Raw genomic sequence first — 21661 nt, forward strand, 5'->3', positions numbered from 1 at the left:
CCTATGATGTCAAACCTGAGCTCGGCTGCAAACTCTTCAGGAGAAATGGCGTCAAAAACATCGTCAATCCTTTCATACTGCTTGTAAGGATGTTGCCTCCCATCGTTGTGATTTCATAAATCGCAAAGGAGGTAAACGGATGCTAATAGGATAGTTTTTTTTGGCTAAACATGGCGAGATTATTACAGTAAAACCCTCGCACTCGGATCGATACATCTGTTTAGAATCTAAAGTTACAATTTCGTCAGCACGACTACGAGTACGAGATACTAGTACCAGATCTCGCGCGGTTAAAACTCGTACTCGCACTCGTTCTCGCACTCGAATCTAAAGCTCTCTATTGTAAGGAAAGTGAGGAAGAGTGTTCCTGACTTACTTTAAGATTCTTAGAGCGCTGGATTCCATGTTTTTCTCAAGGCAAACTACATTTTACGACGAGTTCTCGTGAAACAATTGCGTGCCATTTCTTTGTAAACAGGAGCGGCTTTTTTAAGCAAAACATAAACCGATATCTTAATTCAAAATAGTTAGTGTTCGTTTCGCACTGATGTTCATCTTATGAAGCTGCACCAGACGACAGGCGTCTTGTTTATCGAAACCAGACTTCCCCTTCCAAGTACTTTACAGTGTCCAGTCTATTTTTGGCTTGGGTGACGCGCTGTCTCTACTGGCACGTCTACAGCGACACTAATGTAACAGTGGAAAATGTGCACAAAGTCCGTCCAAAGATGGTCAACACTTATTTGCATCTGGGAATCTCTCAACTCTAGCAATTAACAACTTCCTGGCTAAGCACGAGGACTGCAGTAACTATTCCAAAATCCTTGGTCTTAAGAGATTAGGAAAAAAAGTCAAGAAAGACTCTTGGACACTCATATGATGCACCCGAATCTGTGAAGGGTTCCATTTTCCTTTCCTCTATTTTTTTATAAATTAAGCCTGACCTACTAGCCAGCTCTCTGCTGGGTCTGGCAAGAAACTGTGTTAATCTGTGTAAAGATTCAAGAGAGAAAGGGGGTGGGGGGGGGGTTCATAGGAAATTTCTAAGAAAATTTATCAAGAGTTACTGAGAGGTCATTATTATATTGACTTCAGTTTACGTTTGGAATCATGAATAACTTTTGAGCCTCAGAAACAATGTATCAAAGTAGACCTGCAATGTTATGGTAAGCACAAGTGATACTGCAATCATAAGTGCCACTGGACTTATCGCATTAATGTTTGTGATGAAGTATGAAAAAAAAAAAAAAAGGCTGTAGAGATGTCATAGACAAGTAACACAGTGTTTGGTTTCATTAGATGTAGAATTTCTAAGAGGATAAGTTAAAGTTTCGCTTTAAGCAAAGATATACTTGTTTGCAATTCGGATCAATTTTACTATAGGTAGTGTCGGCCGACATGTCGATCGGCATATCGGTCGATATGTCGGTCGACAGTTGGTCGATAGTCGGTCGATAGGTCGGTCGATAATCGGTCGATAGTCGATCGATAGTCGGTCGATAGTCGGTCGATAGTCGGAAGATAGTCGGTCGACGTGTCGGTCGATATGTCGACCGACTGTCGACCGACAGATGGAGTGTCGCGTCTCGGTGGAATATCGGTCAAGTGTCGGTGAAATATCGGTCAAGTGTCAGTGGTCTATCGGCCGAGTGTCGGTAGTCTATCGGCCAAGTGTCTGAACTTTATCGGTAAATATAGTTTGAACGTCGCTCGTGTGGTTGTGTATTGTTGCAGTGTCGGTATTGAAAAATTGGATCAATGTTACTATAGGTAGTGTCGGCCGACACTACCTATAGTAACATTGATAACATTGATACCTATAGTAACATCATGTGTACCTATAGTACACATGATAAAATTTATCGCCTGAACCTGCAACAAGATTAGGCAACCGGAGACCGCCAGCGATGTTAGCACCAGATCCATTTTGGTTTCACCGCAAACTCAAAAGATTGCAGGTGGAAATAATGCGAAGGCTTAAGTAAAAGAAAATACTCGAATACTCTAAAATTAATGAATCCGGAAATATTTACGAATCCGGAAAACTCTCCTCTAGGGTAAACCTAGTCTAAAATCCACCAGCCATGTGCTTATCTTCAAAAAATGACGTCATACACGCTGTGCATTGTTATTTCGTGTTCTTTGGGATACCCGTGGTGATTTTGTCTATATATCGAATAAATGTTTTTTCTGTCTGAAAAACAAACTAAAAATACCAAATAGACCACATATATCAAATAATTGTTCAGAGCTTAGGAAAAGCTACAAACAACACGGTTATCTGGACATTTGTGAACTTTTTTTTACTAAATCCCGAAAAAACCAATCTTGTCATCTTTGGAAGTAGAGCAATAACAGCCAAAGTTGGAGACTTCCGTCTAACACTCTTGAGAATTCGAAAAGAGCTCCTGCCTGTCGATTGTGCCAAGGACTTGGGAGTGATGCTTGACTCAAACCTTACATACAGAGATCATGTGGAGTCAACAGTTGCTAGTTGCATGTCCAGGCTGGGACAAATCAACCGTGTGAAGCATGCATTCAACAAAGATACATTAAAAGTCCTGATAAATGCGTTAGTTTTCGGCAAACTGTATTATTGCTCCAACGTATTGTGTAACACCACTGAAAATAATTTAATAGGATCCAAGCTGTACAAAATTTCGCTGGCCGTATTTTATGCGACAAAAAGAAATACGACCATATTACACCAATTCTTAAACAATTGCACAGGATACCAATAAGAAAACAACTGTACTACCGTGATGCAATTCTGGCTTTCAAATGCATGACTGGGTGCGCGCCTGAGGCCCTGACTTCACTTTTTGTTCAAAGATCAAAAATCTCAACACGTTCGACAAGGAACTCACAGAAACTACAGATCCCACTTTGCAAGACAGCAACCGGTCAAAGATCTTTCCACTATAGAACTGTTAGCCTCTGGAACGGTCTGGATACAGAACTGAAACTTGCTGCGAACATTGATATGTTTAAAAGAAAACTCAAATCTTTGCTTATTTCTGAATTTTTGAAATCTGATTAGTACTTCTGATTAGAATATTTTTTCAACCAATCGTGTACATATGTTTTTATATATATTCTTACATTATATTATATTAGATGTTGTGATTAATTAGTTTTATTTGAATGAAAAGTCAGTAATTTATATATTGTTCCTGAAAAGCCCCAATGGGGAGGCGACATTAAAGTATGTATGTATGTAAAAATAATTCACGACACACAGTTAATTTTTTCCCTTTTTCACCACACACGGTTAATTTTTTGGACAATTCACGCCACACACTTAACCCCATTGAGACCCTCTATAATGTGTATCCCTGCACACATATCACTGTATCCCCACACACATCACTAGTGATATGTGTACCACTTCAATATGGTGGCCAGTGATATATGTGTATCCTCCACCCCCTCCCCTCCAAAAATTAAATAATTACGGCTAACTTGTGTTAATGGACAATTTTTTAATAAATTATTTAAATATAGACTAGTGAGCAGCACTTCTGCGAACAGTAGTTGTAGAACTGCTTTTATTTTCCGACGCGTTTCGTCTAACTATAACTGTCGTAGACTTCTTCAGGGACTTCTTCATTCGCTCCGACGAAGGGCTAACGCTCGAAACGTCAGCTTTTATAATCGTAACGGTGGCCAATTTACCACTTCAACTTTGTTGATATATTGAAATTATTTCGTTACCCCCACCGCCGCAGCCCCAAACAGTTTCTTTAGGGAGCTTTTGAAAAAAATTTTAAATATATTCGATTAATCTAAGGGTACGCTTTATAATTCACGTTTTAATAAAAATTTATTGTTGTCAAAATAACTAACTGAAATGAATAATTAAATGGGAAAAATCATTATCTGACGAGGGAATTCCGCGTTGAGTGTATGCGTAAACTAATATCACACGAATCGCGGAGCAATGAGTCCGATATCGGTTTCCAAGTGCAATTTAACGCGGAATGCAAGAGTCAGGTAATGGATTTTCCCACAGTATTTTTAAAAGGTAGAGCTTCGAGCCAGACAATGTTGTTATATATACATGAAATATATAGATCAGAACTCTAGAATTGGTCATTTTATTATGAAGCAGAAATTCTTATGAATTTTTAATTTTCAATTATTTTTTCTTTGTATTTCTGCAATTTAAATTTGTAGTTTTAGAGATGAATAAGGGCTGATAGTTTCGAAAGAAACTGTTTGGGGTTGCGTCGGTGGGGGTAATGAAATAATTTGGATATATCAACAAAGTTGAAATGGTAAATTGGCCACCGTAACGACGAAGGGCTAACGTTCGAAACGTCAGCTTTTATAATCGTTACGGTGGCCAATTTACAATTTCAACTTTGTTGATATATCCAAATTATTATGTAGTTTTAGAGGACCACAATGAGAACTACTGGTTTTACCAGTAATTGTGTACTCCAATAAAGTCATTATCATCATTATAATCAGATGCCAGAACAAGGCCATTGGACACTCCTGATGGCTTTCGAGTAGATCCTTCTTACTTATTCAGCTGTGCAGAAGGAAAAAAAAAATTAATTAAGGCTCGAAGTGTCAGCCTGGGAGAGCGGAGGTGTATTTCAAGCGCTATTCAAACAGGGAAAGAGTCTGTCAATATTAAGAAGAGCATATCAATTTTCTCTTAGTCAATATCCATCAAACCGATTCCCTCGATTGAGTGAGGAAACTTGAAGAAAAAATTGCTTTTACGCAGTGCAGATATACAACACAGGTATGAGAACTGCAGAGTTGGTAATTTGCATCCTTTTTTTCCTCCAAGTTAAGGGAGACTGCCCTTCAGAGAGTTGTCAGAAGATCTCCCTTGATGTCCACCAAGATTCTATGCAAGACACAGAGTTTGTTGGCCATGTTTTTCACAAGTATGTTACGTTGAACCCAGTTCAGTGCTATATAAGGTGCATACGCGACTGCCGATGTTTGTCGATAAACTACAAGGAAAATCCACAGAACGACATCAAATATTGCGAGTTAAATGAAGGAAATCATTTCATCAGCAACAATGCATTGGTAAAGTCTCCAGGCTCAAAATATTTTGTTCTACGCAAGGAATATAGTAAAGTTAAGGTACGAATTAATTATACTAGCGATTATTAATTGGACAAAGGACCGTCCTTTTTTGATAATAAAAGTGTAAGAATCACACGAATGGGCGGTAAAAGGCCAATTGGAGTTTATTCGGTCAAATTTTAGATTATCTGTCTCTTCATACGAAGACTTCGTTTTTCACCGATACTCTGTTTCATTATTCATTTTCCTGAAAAGGATATATGGTGAACTGTGTAAGTTGCCAAGAAATATATTGGCGCTAAACATAATTAAGGAAAAAAGCATTTATGGCTATTATAATAAGCAATCAGTCCTATCTACAAGTAAACAGTCAGAAATTTCAGGCGAAAATCCTGCTTGTTTTTCTCATAAATGTATTTAGTGTAAACCTTTCCAACATTAATACCGAAGTCAGTATTAGTTTTCAGTTCGAAAATCATTAGAATTTGCATTTGTACCTTGTTTCTAAGCCATTTCCTCTTTTTAGAGGGATAGTTATCCTTCAGTTGGCCTTTAGACTCCCAAAGTTGTGCAAGCATGCAAACTAATTTCAAAACAACATTTAATACGTACTTTCTTAGGGGGGGCATTGCGAGTTTAGGCTATTTCTTACAACGGGTCTTCGGTTTTTATGCCAGATGGCCAAAGAACCAGATGTCCTGCCTCGGAGGCTTCCAAATTTTGGCAAGACAATCATGTTTTATTTAACCATTTAGCTGTCATTATATGCAAGATATGTCTAACCAAAATTCCATCAGGAAAAGATTATTTAGTGAAAAATTATCGGTTTAGACAATTTTGCATGCGGTTTTCAGTTTTGATCGAAGTTTTTGGCATTTCCAAGGTTTTCGGGGACTTTTGTGGTTTCTAATAGACCCCATCGTCCCTTCTTTTCTGTAATTGGTTGGGTTTTTTTTTTTTCAGATTGTATTCTGCTTTAACCGATTGGGCGGTTAATTAAATATGTAAATACGAGTAAAGTCCAACCGTAAAGTCTACCGTTTAGAAAATACGAGTGAAGACGAACCATAAAGTTAACCATTTACTCTTACACGAGGCACCGTGAGGTGAACTCAAAATTCAGCACTAAACTATCGAATTCAGATCGAATTCAGCTTGAATTCAGGTAAAAACTCGGTGGCCCTCGTGGTCTTTACTCGAAGGCCACTCACGCGCATGCCCGAAAGTCAAGCGCTTCCGCAGGGGACCCAGCTGGGGAACGTGAGGCCCAGCGGTAACAGAAGACGATTGCAGGTGTCCATTGTGTATAAATTCAATAACTGTCAAGAAACTGTAGACGATAAACCAAAAAGTACCTTATCTTTTTATCAAAACTAAAGCTAAAGGGAATATAGAACGCCGCAAAAACACGTTTGCTTTGAAATAAAAGTAGTTGTTAAACTGAGGCCTGTGTTTGGAATATTTTTTAATCTTGGCTACGCTCAAAAACCTGATATAAGGAAAAACATAGGATTGTAATTCTAGTTTAACGCTACGATTCCTTTTCTTACCAGTGAAACTCATCAAATAAAATCATTTTTACGTTTAATTTGTTTTTGAAGACTAATAGCATCAATTCTTCATGCGCCAATGACGTCATGTGTACCAATGGCTGCTGCAAGAACAATCTGTGTCTCAATGGAGGAACCTGCATTGAGATTTGTGAGCCCGCAAGTGTTCGGTACAACTGTTCCTGTCCTGTACCGTTTGTTGGAAAACACTGTGAGACTCAGCTGAAAAGAAGCTGTCAGGATTACAAAGCAGCCGGGTCCACTGCCTCTGGATTGTATACACTTAACGATGACAACAGTCAAACCTTCCAGGTGTTCTGTGATTTTGATTCAGAGCCTGGGTTCGCTTGGAACCTGATTGAGTCGTTTAGTTTATCCAACAATCATCGTTTTCAGGTATTTACATTCTCTTTGAATCTTTTATAGATATCTGATACAGGTGTGAAGGACGAAAGCACATTCAGCGGTGAAATGTGGAATACATCATTAATTTTGTTTTTTCATAATTTTCTTGCTTCATGAGCGACCGTTTTGAAAACGATCCGCGTAACTTCTACACTAACTTTAATTTACGTCCTCTGTCTACAGAAAAACATTGTGTTTTACGATGATTACCAAGCCATCAGCGGTGATGCCCCAAATTGGCAGGCCTACCTCATCGAACGACCCTACCTCCTTTGGCTCAGAAATCAGTCGACTCACTGGAGAGCTACTTGTCGATACAACACAGATGGTACCGTATATACAGATTACCTGAGAGCCTCGCTTGAAGACTTTGACATCATCAGAGACGTACCCACGGTAGTACATACCTGTCGACCGTACGAATATGTCAACATCCGGGGAAATGAATGCGAGAATTGCACTGCGGCTACATGGTATAAGAAAGGAGTTATCCGCTTGCACATAGACAGTTCCTGTTCCTGTGGCTGCGATTTCGATGGCAGCAAAACAGACGCGGCCATTTCAAGCGAGGACAACTTTGGATATTACGGTGCTAAAAATCCCAAATTCCGTTGTACCTCAAACCAGGCGGATACGACTCAGTTCTGGATCGGGAGCAAATAGTACCGCTGACCAAGCAACAGTAGAAACGATGGGTCTTATTTCTTAGCTTTTGATGACAGACCATGGCAGACAATAAACGGTTTTCTTTTTTATTTGTATTTTAGTTTTTTGTCGTAATTTTGAAATCAATAAAGTAGATGAAGAGCCATAGGGTTTTTACATGATATCATAGATAGAACAGTGACCAATTAATTGAAGAGTCTTTGAAACTGGTATAGTTTAGATTCACCTTTTAATAGACTCAGTTTTAAATGGAGCTTGGAAAAAAGATTAGAAATGTCTGAGAAAGGCTAAAGCTATGGCGTAGATCCACTGAGGTTTTTGTATTTCAAATAATGTTTTATTACATAGTCAACTTGAAAACCGCTCCATTAACATTGATGAAAAACTCCAAGTCCTTGATTTTTTGTATTTATAAATTGTACAAATTTAACGATAATTAAAAACAATTAAAGTGAATACAGCTTATATGTTATGAAAAATAAGTTTAGGATTTCTAGAGCATTCTAACTTTTTTTTTTACGTGTGATTGACTCCTAAAGATGTTTCTCGTCTGAGTATTAAATGATATGCTTTTAATCTACTTTTGTATTGCAATTAGTTTCTAGCTCGTTACTTAACATAATCAATTTCTGGCATTTTTGCTCACTAGCCTCAGCTTCGAAAACTTTGAGTGAATAAATAGATTTTAAAATGCAGTGGTAAATGTCGAGTAAATAAGGAAAGATGTCACTCGTTTTATCACGAGTGTTGAACAAAGTATAGCAATTGAAAACACAGCAATTGGATCCCTTTTTCCTTCATTCCGTGAACGTTGTAAATAAAATTTCTCGAAATTTCAGGTGCTGGAACAGCGTAAAGCTAATAGAATTTTCATTTCATTGCATTTAGTCTTTGTTAACCTTACTAGATATAGGAAACAATGGGCAGAATCGTCAGGCAACTAAATTGTTAGTCAGTGGAAGCGGGATGTCGATTAATCTGAGGGTACGCTTAATAATTCACATTTTAATAAAATTTATGGAAAAATCGACGATCAGACTAGCCAAGAGGAAAGACTTGAGACCGAGACTTAAAAACCTAAGAAAAAATATGCGTACAGTGGTAATAAGATAGAGGACAGGGGGATGTGAATCATCATTAGAGACATTTTGAACCAGGGTTTTCACATTCACGGCAAACCTGAAACGGCAGTTTCAGGTTAAAATTAGGCGTTTGGCGTTTGATGTTTATGGCTTCTACCGCTTTAGCTGCACCTCTCCATGAAATTGAAGAGGCCGCCATATTGAATTTCCAGACAACAGCAGTGTCTGATTTTCAAATGGCAACAAGAAGTCCTATTTTCCCTTATTCGCTAAAAAATATGTCTAAACTTGTTCCAAAAAGACTGGTTTACATAACTTTCTGATTTGTGCGTGGCATAAAAACAAATTCAGGATAAAAAAAACGTTCTGGTCAATCACTTGCGTGGAAACCTATCTCTTGGCGTTGAAAACTCCGAAGGTGACCGCAGGGCTTGGTCACGTGACCTCCACCGGTTTGCCGTTCACGGTTTCCGCTGAAAACCCTGGTGCTAAATGTCACTATTCACTTGTACTGTACTTCTCAGACACTCGACGTGCTGTTCCAGAATCAGTAATATCCACCATCCCTTGTTCTTAATTAATGTATTTGTGCAATAACAAGCATTTTGTATTTTGTAAAAAATACATGTCAAACGTCATAAGAAAAACAAATTCGAAGCTTAATTACTACCATGCATTAGTTGCTGACGTTACCTACTAAAAAAACCGAAATGGATTTGCATTCGATGTCAAAACAACTGACTGAAGTATCGCTTCCCGACTCGTGCGATATCGGTTTTTATCGTATGACCCGTCCGGCCCCGCTCGCGCAATCCCATTGAAAAACCATAATGAAAGCTGATGTGTGCAGGGCTTGACGGGTTGACGTGAGCCGGTCCGGAAAAAGCCGTCCGGCCCTTCTGCCCTAACGTCAATTTGGTACAAAAACTCGAAGGAAAACAGAAATGAGAAAAAGAGTCGCGTTTTTCAAGGAATTGGGAGTTCCTTGTTCTGACGTGAAAAAAAAAAGGAAAAGTTTTAATGGCAAATTTTTTTTTGTAGTCGTGTCACTGCTTCTGCCCGTCTTTCGCGTGTTAATTAGGTTGAAATTTCCAACACTTAAGGTGGTCATATGCTAAAATGCTTATTGACTGAGTTTGGTCAGGCCGGACAGGAAATATATTTGGCTCTCGGTCACGAGGCACGGACCTCGCTGCGCTCGGTCCTTACGTTATGAACTCGAGCCAAATATTTCCCCGTTTAGCCCTCCCACTCAGGCAATAAGTACATTTACACGTGTAATTTAACGCGGAATTTGCTCCTTAGGTAATGAATTTTCCTGAATAATTTTTATAAGGTCGAACTTCCAGCCAGATGCCGAACAAGACCATTGGACACTCCTTACGGCTTACGTCAGTGTAGATCTTATCACTTCTTCAGCTGCGCATGCGTAGCAGAGATAAATTTTTTTAACTAAAACTCGAGGCATCAGCTCGTCGGGTCCAATTCCAGCGTTGACAAATCAATGACTGTAGAGCCCGACAATATTAAGAGCATATCGAAATTCTCTTGGTCAATACCTATCTGTCCGATTCCTTCAAATGAGTGACGAAAAAATTGCTTTAAACCTCGGTGCAGATATACACCACAGATATGACATCTGCAGCGTTGGGAATTTGCTTCCCTTTTTTTCCTACAAGTTAAGGGAGACTGTCCTTCCGAGAGTTGTAAGAAGATCTCCCTTGATGTGCATCAAGATTCTGTGCAAGACACAGATTTTGTTGACCATGTTTTTCACAAGTATATTACGTTGAACCCACTTCAGTGCTATACATGACAGCTAGGACGGAAAATGCGTGCACTGTAAGAACCTCCTGTTGTCCCACTCTAAGCCTTAGACAAGTTTTCTAAAGCTTTGTAAGGGACAACAAGGGGAACTTACAGTGCACGCGTTTTCCGTCCTGTTATACGCGACTGCCGATGTTTGTCGATAAATTACAAGGTTCAAGGTTCAAGGTTCATTTATTTCACACTATTTACATAAAATTAGCATAGATAGAAAAGCATAATTGCAGCAAATGATTACAGAATAAAATAAATAAAGCACAGATTATAAAATTGTGTGTGGTGGTCAAAGTAGCGAAGGCTTTCTAGTTGGCCACCACTTACTTTTAGATAAACAAAGAATCGCTATTATTTGAAATAAAGCAAAGTTGCATATGTACAAGCTCAAAGATCCCTAAAAATCTTTTCGAAGCTACAGACCGCTCGTTCAGCTAATGATGTAATGTAATAATACTTTAATTTTCATCTTCACTGTTAAACGTGGAGTGTTATATTTACATGCATTCTGTAACGCAGATACTAAGCGAGGATTTCAAAACAGTTTTTTTCTTCTTTGTAACAAACCATGATCAGGTGTGCGGTAAACTAAAAAACTGATCACATTTTAAAGGTAGCCATATTCAGATGATTTTTAAGCCTCCTTGTGTGAAAACTACAGGCGTGTTCTGAGATGAGGAAATTACTTGCCCCCGATCCATAACTGGGTAGTGTCACTGTCACTTGAAGTACAACGGAATTTAGAATTTATGTCGAGGTAAAAACCAAAGTTGTCTTCGGTGAATAAAGCTGGGTCTGTTTTGTTTCCATCGAAATCACAGCCAAACTGGTAATAACTATCGATATGGAGAGGGTAATCTCCTTTCTTATACCATGTCCGTGCCGTACAGTTCACACACTCGTTTCCCCGGATGTTGACATATTCGTAAAGTCGACAGACATCTATCATCGTGGGTTCGTCTCTGATGATGTCAAAGTCTTCAAGCGAGGCTCTCAGGTAATCTGTATACACAGTGCCATCTGTGTTGTATCGACAAGTAGCTCTCCAGTGGGTCGTGTGATCTCTGAGCCAAAGGAGGTAAGGTCGTTTGATGAGGTAGGCCTGCCAGTTTGGGGCATCACCGCTGATGGCTTGGTAGTCTTTGTAAAAGACAATGTCACTCTGTAGACAGAGAGAAGAGAGTGAAAGCCATAATTTGTTATAATAGCCGCAAAACGTAAATGCTATTTGAGATCTTATTCAAAAAATACAACAACAACATGTTCTATCGTAACACAGACCACGAGGAAAACTCCGCATACTTTACATTCCTTTGAAAAGAAGTAATAGACGGGATCTGGCAAGGATGTTTTTTTACGCAAATTACCTGAAAGGGTCTTTTTAGAAAAACTATATGGTGTAATCATGTTCCTGGCGATATTAGGCTCTGAATCAAAATCAATCAATTTTGGAAAATTCGACTGGTATCATCAACAACCGTGTACAATCAAAACGAGTTAGACCAATTGCTTTGTAGTTTTGACAGTTTTTCAGCGCACTGTCTCCCGCCATATTAAAGCCAAAAGTATCCTTCTTAATCATGTTAATCGCATCTTATGTACAATATCATTTGCTGAAATTCTCTTGAGAAAGGAATGAATGCTGCTTCGCGACAAACCTGCTGTGAGTCATCAAAAACTGAATATGATCACTAAGTACAATCTGAATGACAATCAAAGAGATAAAAATATAAAGAGATGTCAAATAACCTGGAAGAGATCTTTGTTTGACAGTAAGTGAGTGTTAGAGAGGTTACCTGGAAACGGTGTTTATTGGACAAATTGAATGACTCAATCAGATTCCAAGCGAACTCAGGCTCTGAATTAAAATCGCAGAACACTTGGAAGGTTTGTTTGTTGTCAACACGAACTGTGTACACTCCAGAGGAGTTGGACCCGGCTGCTTTGTGGTCCTGACAACTTCTGAGCTGAATCTCACAGTGTTTTCCAGAAAACGCTACTGGACAGGAACAGTTGTACCGAATGCTTGTGGGCTCACAGATCTCAGTGCAAGTTCCTCCATTGACACACGGATTGGTCCTACAGCAGCCGTTGGTACATGAAACGTCATCAACGCAAGACGTTTGTCTCTATGGAAACCAGATCAGTAGAATCGCTTCACATACACACTCCATACCAACATCACAAGATGACCTTACTCAAAAGATTATTCGTTGCTCCATGTGTAACGGCCGTATTGATTCTACGAGTGCTTTAGTTCTCGGAAAAACACACACGCCCATATGATAATTAAAGATCTAACAACTTGTGTTCCGCTGGAAAGACTTGACACTTCCAATTGAAGCTCCAAAATGATCGGCACATTAAAAATTCATAATACTGCAAGCAATCTCAGTTTGTTAATTCGATTCGCGAATTCGCGAAAAGGTCTGTTTTGATAAAATCGAGTTTATTCATAAGGCAACTTCCTTTCCTCTACATTTTAGGAATATTTTTAGAAATACTACAACAATGCGTGTATTTGAACTCACCTTTCCGTGGAAAAACCTTCGCAGGTTGTAATAGCGGGATCCTGCAGAACTTTTAAGGAAGCTGTCGTGGGTGAAATGGCTGGCTTCGTTCAATTCGCAGTATTTGACGTCGTTATTTTCCTTGTAGTTGAACGACAAACATCGACAGTCATCTTTACACAACATGTAGCACTGAACTGGGTTTGAAGTCACTGAACTGTGGAAAACATGGCCAACAAGCTCTTTGTCTTGCATTGCATCCCCATAAATATCAAAGGGATATGTTTGACAAAATCCAGTGTCGCAGTTGCTTTTTGCATCTGTAAATGTTGAAACCATATGAAGATTAGTAAGAAAATTAATCAAAAACATGGTTACAATCCTTCTAGATTGTGCTCAGAACAGACTTTACAGTTTCCTTGGTTCGACAGGTGTTCATTAAGTTTAGGCGAATTTGATCTACATGCTGTGAAATTATAAACGGTATAGAAATGACAATGATGATTTTATTTCCTTTGGAATTTTCACCTGTTAACTCACTTACAGGTCTAATAAATTAACCTCTACACACAAAAGAAATTCTAGTTAACAATTATTCGCAGAAGGCGAGTTGAATATCGTCGAATAATCCCCGAGACGAGGTCGAGGGGATTATTCGACAATGTTTACCGAACCTGAGGCGAATAATTGTTTTAGTATAATTTCAGAGCTGAACAACAGAGAAATTTCTTAAATCATAACATTTTAGTAACATTTATTAACATTTTATTTTAACATTTTATAAACCGCGCGGAGCGGTTTATATAGTGTCATATAAGAAACCGCTCGACCAATCAGATTGCTGGAAACTCTTTGCTCAGCTCTGAAATTATACTAAAAACTTATATAAACATATTAAATTACTTCAGGAGTGGTAGCTTTCAAGGAGGCATCATAAATCTGTATGATCAAACAAGTCGATACATTTACCCCTGAACTGCTTAACCTGTCGTTGAACAACGTTTTTCTCTTACTTTCTCTCTCCGGGTCTTATTATTATTACTATTTTCATTATTCATTGAGAGGAAAAGCTAATTACGTTTTCTCCTGACAAATTGAATTTTATTTAAATTGAGAGGCGAACAAGACAATACAGTAGCTGAGACAATTAAATGTCGGAGTAAAATTTGTATCTCTTACCAGCAAAAGTTAACAAGGATTGTTTGTATACATTTATCCAATTTACCACAACTTATTTGGGAATTTTGTAAAACTTTAACTGGCTAAATTCGAACACTCGTGAGAGGTACCAATAATAATAAATATCCATCTAGCAGACGTATTTATTGTAAGTAATGTAAATTAAAGGTGGAATCAATGAAACAATAGTCCCGAGTGAGGAGCAAATGATACATTTTAGAAAGATGATGTTTGGATAACAGTTTGCCCGGTACTGATCATGATCAGTTTCACCTGTTTGTCAAATATAACGGGGATCGAACCAATCTTCTCGGAAATGTTAGCGATCGGGACGATTTGAGTAATCTCGGGGTAACCGGGTCTTTACAGCTCCTGAGTTGAATTAGACAGCTTTCACTTCTACACCACGAAATCCTAATGGCAACGGTGATTTCATTATAGTAAAAATTACTAAAAACTGAGTTTACAATAACATGGATTATCAAGTCAATCACTTAATTATATTCCTCAGAAATCGGTTGTCATAGAGAACCAAACATCGACTCCATTTATCTGCTTCAGTCCTTAGTTATTTGACATCTTGTACGTTTTCATCTGAAGTCCCTCGTGAAAAATATCTGTTACACCTGCTTAAAAGAACTAAGCATTCTCCATTGTACGATACACCACGAACGTGGCACAGACTTTCGCGGTTATCAATTATTCAATGAGTTTTGCCGCCAACTTTCACCCGCTCAAGCTGTCTTAGTTAGCCTTTATCATTGTTCATTATTGCAAAGATCGTTTTGATATTCATTATTTAATCTTTATTGTCCGAGCCTGTAGATCTGCAAGAATAAAATCAAGCCCAACTTAATTTCTGAAACCTGACAGTATCCAAATTTGCGCGATAAAATTGTTCCTCGCAGTCTAACGAGTCATGCACAACAAATAACCCCGGGATATCATTATGATAGTCACTCGGGCTCACTGTCAGAGAGATTTAATTTATTTTCCAGTCATAATATCCAAACAGTTGATTGTGGAGGTAAACTTATTACCCACGGACCGTTTTAATATGCCTCAAGGAAGGTGACTCGCGCTGAGCGAATTCATTGGACCCAAATTTCCAAAGAAAAAAATGAACTCCATGCTTCATAACTTGCGTCGGAGTGGCCTGAAAAACCAAGCTATCAGATAAGACCAACAGGCATTGTCGGGAGTTCATTTCTTTTCAGCATCAGATGATATCCGGCTACATGCAATCTGTAACAGCAAAAGCGTTATCTTTATCAACTCAGAATTTTATTTACACAGCGAACACACGGTAGTAGGTTGAAACTAAAAACATAGATAATAGTTAACTAAGAATAAAACGCTGATTGTTGCGGCCTTCCTTCTTCTTAAAAAACAAACTTTGTTTCATTTTTATAGTCAATTTCAGGTGCGCTTATTGGTTTCTTCAAATGATTTATATCGCAATGACGCAATATGTTGGTCCCCCGTACAAAGAAAAGGGATTTGGAGATTTTTTGGAGTCCGAACTGACTGAAGTTGTTTTGTTGTTATATGAGAAACGCACCAGAAAGGCGTCCCTAACGAAGAAAAACGTTAACTTAACATACTTAACAAAATACCCTGACGAGGAGATATGAGATGAGTTATAACTTACTCAAAATATCGAGACGACGTATCAAATAAGATGGCAAATAAAAGGAACACGCACGAATGACTCAAATTGATTTATCGTTTCAATCTCTATGCCGAAAGGAGTTTATCATGAGAGAAAACCAAACTAGGAAGTGAAGAGGTTCCGGATCTGAATCACACATTTTTCTAGTTCCAGATAACAAATATCTGTTTGCAGCTGTTTAGTTAGGAGCCTCAAGAAAAATAGCGAGAGCTGAAGTTTTGAAAACCGTAAATTTTGAAGAGGATTTCCTAATCGCTCTCAGAGGGTCTCAAATTGGTTAACTGATAACTGTAAAATGGCCAAAATTATAACCGTTAGCCGTAAACTATGAGACCCTCCTCTCGTTAACTTTTTTTTTTTTTTTTTTTTTTAATAAAAGCCCTGTTAATTGCATGTATAGTCAACATTTCGTGACTTATAACCAATACTTTTTCGATGCTTTTACTTGGTCAACAAAGTGTAAATAGCACTTCCCCTTTGAGTAAATATAGAATACCCAGGCAATACACTCCAACTTAGCAGACTCGTTTTACCCGGTAAAAGAAGAAAAACGAAAATCATCAATTAAAATCAGTTTTGAGGTTCTCTGTAATTTCTGATAGCTTGTACATCAGGTTCGATTATGGTCGACGTCACTTCATTACTGAACTGCATGGTTGAAAATACAAATGAGAAAGATTCTTACCAAGCTTGTTCCTATTGACCTTTCACAATCGCTATTTTTTTAAATAAAGCAAAGTTGCATATTTACAAGCTCAAAGATCCCTAAAAATCTTTTCAAAGCTACAAACCGCTCGTTCAGCTAATGATGTAATGTAATAATACTTTAATTTTCATCTTCACTGTTAAACGTGGACTGTCCTATTTACATGCATTCTGTAACGCAGATACTAAGCGAGGATTTCAAATCAGTTTTTCTTTCTTTTTGCAAAACTATGATCAGGTGTGCGGTAAACTAAAAAACTGATTACATTTTAAAGGTAGCCATGTCCAGATGATTTTTAAGCCTCCTTGTGTGAAAACTACAGGCGTGTTCTGAGATGAGAAAATTACTTGCTCCCGATCCATAACTGGGTAGTGTCACTGTCACTTGAAGTACAACAGAATTTAGAATTTATGTCGAGGTAAAAACCAAAGCTGTCGTCGGTGACTAAAGCTGGGTCTGTTCTGCTTCCATCGAAATCACAGCCAACCTGGTAATAACTATCGATATGGAGAGGGTAATCTCCTTTCTTATACCATGTCCGTGCAGTACAGTTCACACACTCGTTTCCCCGGATGTTGACATATTCGTATGGCCAACAGACCTTTATCATCATGGGTTGGTCTATGATAATGTCAAAGTCTTCAAGCGAGGCTCTCAGGTAATCTGTATATAGGGTGCCATCTGTGTTATATCGACAAGTAGCTCTCCAGTGAGTCGAGTGATTTATAAGCCAGAGAGGGTAGGGTCGTTTGATGAGGTAGGCCTGCCAGTTTGGGGCATCACCGCTGATGGCTTGGTAGTCATCGTAAAACGTGATGTTATTCTGGAGACAGAGAAGAAAGTGAAGGTCATAACTTCTTATTATAGCAACCAAACGAATATGTTTTAAGAGATCTTCTATAAAAGCAACAACAATATGTCCCATCGCAGAACAGACCACGAAGAAAATTTCTCTACACCAGTTACCCTACTTTGTAATGAATTAATAGACAAGATAAGCCGACCTTGTGGCAAGGATTTTTAAAAAAATTACCTAGAAAAGGCCTTTTTGAGAACAACTAAATAATGTAATCAGGTTCCAGAAAATCTCGGGCTCTGTATCAAAATCAAATCGCACTTGGAAATTTCGACTTGTGTCCTCAATAACTGTGTACAATCCAAACGAGTTAGACCAGTTGCTTTGTAGATTTGACAGTTTCGCCAATTCTCCAGAAAGGGGAATGAATGCTGCTTAACGACAAACCAGCTGTGAGTCATCAAAAACTGAATATGACGGATCGCTAACTACAATCTGAATGACAATCAAAAAAATAAAAATATATATTTTGTATTTATTCATTTATTCTATTTATACACGGTTAAAAAATTTATCAGGCACAATAAATTCTAATACAATGACTAACGTCCTAAAACCTAAAAATGATCCTAATCTTAACATTACATTTAATATAAATTAAAAATTACTATAATATGCCACTTAAAAAATCTGATTTCCATGAATGCCGTGTTTAAAAATTATAGTAGAGGAGGCTTTTAAATGTATTTAATGAACCAGACTCTCTAATGTTACAGGGCAAGCTGTTCCAAAGGGTTGCGCCGCTGTAGCTAAAACTATTTTTTCATGTACGTAGTTAGTCCTCGGAAAGGGGACAACAAGTTTGTTTCCCTAGTCCCTCGGATAATAGTTTGATTCCTTTCGCTTTATAAATTTAGACCTGAGATATTCGGGAAACAGCCCGTTTAAAGACTTGAAAACCATTAAGGCGTTCTGAATTTGACGCTGAGACTTCAAGTCATTCCAGCTGAGTTCGTGAAACAAAGAATAGACATCTACGCTGTATAAAGAGATGTAAAATAACCTGGAAGAGATCTTTGTTTGACAGTTAGTGAGTTTTAGCGAAGTTACCTGGAAACGGTGTTTATTGGACAAACTGAATGATTCAATCAAATTCCAAGCGAACTCAGGCTCTGAATTAAAATCGCAGAACACTTGGAAGGTTTGTTAGTTTTCAACACGAACTGTGTACACTCCAGAGGAGTTGGACCCGGCAGCTTTGTAATCCTGACAACTTCTCGGCTGAATCTCACAGTGTCTTCCAGAAAAAGCTACTGGACAGGAACAGTTGTACCGAACGCTTGTGGGCTCACAGATCTCAGTGCAGGTTCCTCCATTGACACACGGATTGGTCCTACAGCAGCCGTTGGTACATGTGACGTCATCAACGCAAGACGTTTGTCTCTATGGAAACCAAATCACTAGAAGTACACCACATACACACTCCATAGACCACTTCATAAATGGCTGCCGAATTAATATTCTTTTGGTTACAATGGATATATGAAGTTCAATAAATTAGCCCTTCTGACCTCGTTCTCCAGTACAAAATTCAAAAGAATACATTATCTCAAGCAAGGCCAGAAGGGCTAATTTGAATTTAAAAGAAAGAATATTAATCTGGCAGCCATTTATGAAAGTGGTCTATACCAAAATGACAAGATAACCTTACTCAAAAGATGCTTCGTTAGACATACATGAATAATGTTACACGGCGGCGAGAAGGTTTAAATCTTTTGTTCAAGTGACAAGAATTATAATATCTCACGTGTGCCACAGGCACATAAAATTCTTATATTTGACCTGTAAACATGAAGTTTTTCCTTTTGATCGTATGGATAATAGACATACATGACAGAGATTGAAAAGCTTGAAAAAAATAATTCTGAGTCTCAATAGAAACAAAATAACCCTTGTCCAAATTATAAAAAGGTTTACATGTAACCCCATCATTCAGTCCAAAGTGCATGTGAAGTGGCTTTATAAGCTTGATGAAAACTCTATGACTGACTCTAACTTGAATTATGAGTTAGGCAGGGGTCGCACTTACGCTTTTGGTGTTTACATTGGACATAAAATCTGTTATCGCGTGCTTGCGACAAGTGCGACCCTTAAGTCGAAACCAGACATAACTATGTCCGAAGGACCCAAAGATCAAAAAAGCCGATGTCCTGCCTCGAGGCAGGCCATATCTCGTCTTATCGCCTTAAAATAACAATTTTTGTTTTTCTTCTGTCGCAACGCCGATCAAATCTGAAATACTAGCAAACATTTGGATTTTCGCAATTCTGCAAAGACAACACGTGTGCACAGCTAGCTATCGGTTCAATATTTTAGTCACAGGTTTTCTCGACACACGTTTTATGTGGTCCCTATTGCGAATTTCAACCCATACCAATTTACAAATTTGCACTATTCACCTGATTATTTTCAGTATGGGAATGGCTTGTTTTCACCCTTTGGCTCGCAGATATTTTCCCATTTTTTCGCATCCGTCGACGTCGGTTTAAAGCGGCAAGAGCCAACATTTGCAGTTTGCGAGTGTTGTACAATGCGTACAAATCAATAAGGTTTTGTTCATTGAACAAATTAAACAGAGAATGAAGAAATGTCGCTAATAAAACTAGCCCCAGCTTCATGTCTACAAAGTTCTATAGGTGCTCTTTTCACGCGTGAAATATTAAGAGTTGACAGTCTGGTTTCAAATACCATTTATGTCGCACAAGTGCGACCTCCATGACTCCCGTGGTGTAAATGTCGCGACATATTTGTAGGACAACTTATGACGCGACATAAAAAAAAGAAGGCAAAAGTTTTAAGTAGATATCATTAGAATTAGCCCCAATATTGTATTATTAATTAGCTCTTAGTCGACTAAGTGTTTTTCCCCGTTAAGTAAAGCTATATGTCTTTAGTATAATTTCAGAGCTGAGCAAAGAGTTTCCAGCAATCTGATTGGTTGAGCGGTTCCTTATATGACGCTATATAAACCGCTCCACGCGGTTTATACAAAATGTTAAAATAAAAAGTTAATAAATGTCACTAAAATGTTATGATTTTAGAAATTTCTCTGTTCTTCAGCTCTGAAATTATACTAAAACAATTATTCGCCTCAGGTTCGGTGAATATTGTCCAATAATCCCCTCGACTTCGTCTCGGGGATTATTCGACGATATTTACCTCGCCTTCGGCGAATCATAGTTAAATATATCTTTCTATCAATGTATCTATTTATCTATCTATTTATCTATCTCTCTATCTATCTGTCTACTTGATCACCAGATGGGTTGTTTTGCAATTCAGTGGTTAACTGACCCGAAAACACTGAATAAAAATCCACGTTTAACTTCTGCGTTACAGAATGGCATGTAAATATACCAGTCCGTTTCAACAGTGAAAATGACAAGTACATGGTTTCTGTATCTCCTCAAAGTCTTACTTCACTAAATCATTAGCTGAATGAGCAGTTTACTGGTGTAATACATTGTTGCGTGATTTTTGAGTTAAAAGATGTTTGTACATATGCAACTTTGTTTTCATTTACATTATCGCGAGTCTTAATAATTAGGTTCATAATTAAGGAACCTGTCATTTTTTGTCGCTTGGGGGAAGGGAGGGTCGCATGATTTTGGTAGTCACAATAAAAACTACTTGAACCCCCTTCTTCTGGTGGCCCCCCTCTCACTGGCAGTCAATTTTCCATAGACCCTCCTCTGTACTCTGTGATCCCCCCCTAAAAAAACCTCCAACCTTCCCCCTTCCTTACTCAGACAACAATTAATAGCTGCTCCTCAACATGTTGATATGTTTTAAGAAAATTCAGCCTTTAACTCTGTTAAAAATAGTTTGCTCTGTGCCCGCGCGCTTGAACATTGTCGCAAATTACGAAACTGTCATTCTATCTTTTTCAGTAAAAGTTAGCTTTTAGCCATTAGGGATGAGTGGAGGGGCCGTCTTTTCACGCTGCTTACCAACAAAATATAACCAGAAGGTAACTTGTCCAAGCAATAAAAAGAAAGATTATCGCCATTGACGTTTTCGCCTTTTTGTAAACGAGATTGACAATAAATCATCTGAGAGATGCAAATTTTACAATCAAAGGATTCTCATCTCTTGACTATGTTGAAATTGGTATATTTACGGAAATGTTTATTATTCAGAAAATTATGTATAAAGGTTTTAC

The 21661-nt window shown here is 38.2% G+C and overlaps 3 protein-coding genes and 1 pseudogene across 8 annotated transcripts in view; 1 reads left to right on the plus strand and 3 right to left on the minus strand.

Annotated features, from left to right (window-relative positions):
- The window catches only part of LOC148725751 (uncharacterized), a 2289-nt gene extending 2038 nt beyond the window's left edge, over positions 1–251 (minus strand). The window contains exon 1 of the mRNA XM_088729461.1: positions 16–251. Within this exon, the coding sequence (XP_088585587.1) occupies positions 16–103 (88 nt within the window). The 5' untranslated portion in view covers positions 104–251. The remainder of the gene's footprint in view (positions 1–15) is intronic.
- The window catches only part of LOC111323150 (uncharacterized), a 20053-nt gene extending 11800 nt beyond the window's left edge, over positions 1–8253 (plus strand). For 2 of the 5 annotated variants that reach the window (XM_022926452.2, XM_088729448.1), the window contains 3 exons: positions 4805–5109; positions 6654–6998; positions 7191–8253. In XM_022926452.2, the coding sequence (XP_022782187.2) occupies positions 4805–5109; positions 6654–6998; positions 7191–7670 (1130 nt within the window). In that variant the 3' untranslated portion in view covers positions 7671–8253. Of the gene's footprint in view, positions 1–3913; positions 3994–4497; positions 5110–6653; positions 6999–7190 lie in introns of those variants that run through there. The other 3 variants (XM_088729449.1, XM_088729450.1, XM_088729447.1) reach the window with 3 other exon arrangements.
- Positions 8254–10737: 2484 nt separating this feature from the next.
- LOC111323920 (uncharacterized) lies at positions 10738–13555 on the minus strand. Its single transcript, XM_022927375.2, has 3 exons — positions 13108–13555; positions 12373–12705; positions 10738–11738 (listed from the first exon to the last, which is right to left on the minus strand). Exons 1-3 carry the CDS (start codon positions 13456–13458, stop codon positions 11259–11261), a joined length of 1164 nt encoding a protein of 387 aa, XP_022783110.2. The 5' UTR covers positions 13459–13555; the 3' UTR covers positions 10738–11258.
- Positions 13556–16849: 3294 nt separating this feature from the next.
- Positions 16850–19428, minus strand: LOC111322794 (uncharacterized; annotated as a pseudogene). The gene is made up of 3 exons (XR_015991119.1): positions 19417–19428; positions 18550–18882; positions 16850–17466 (listed from the first exon to the last, which is right to left on the minus strand). The product of XR_015991119.1 is annotated as an uncharacterized LOC111322794 (transcript).
- Positions 19429–21661: the final 2233 nt, after the last annotated feature.

This window comes from Stylophora pistillata, chromosome 8 (assembly GCF_964205215.1).
Source record: "Stylophora pistillata chromosome 8, jaStyPist1.2, whole genome shotgun sequence".
NCBI lineage: Eukaryota > Metazoa > Cnidaria > Anthozoa > Scleractinia > Pocilloporidae > Stylophora > Stylophora pistillata.

Coding starts and splice junctions, on each gene's coding strand:
- LOC111323920 (XM_022927375.2), bottom strand. CDS start 13,458: ATGTTTTTGATTAATTTTCTTACTAATCTTCATATGGTTTCAACATTT. Junction 12,706..13,107: donor GAAGGTTTTTCCACGGAAAG/GTGAGTTCAAAT, acceptor TGGTTTCCATAG/AGACAAACGTCTTGCGTTGA. Junction 11,739..12,372: donor CCAATAAACACCGTTTCCAG/GTAACCTCTCTA, acceptor CTCTGTCTACAG/AGTGACATTGTCTTTTACAA.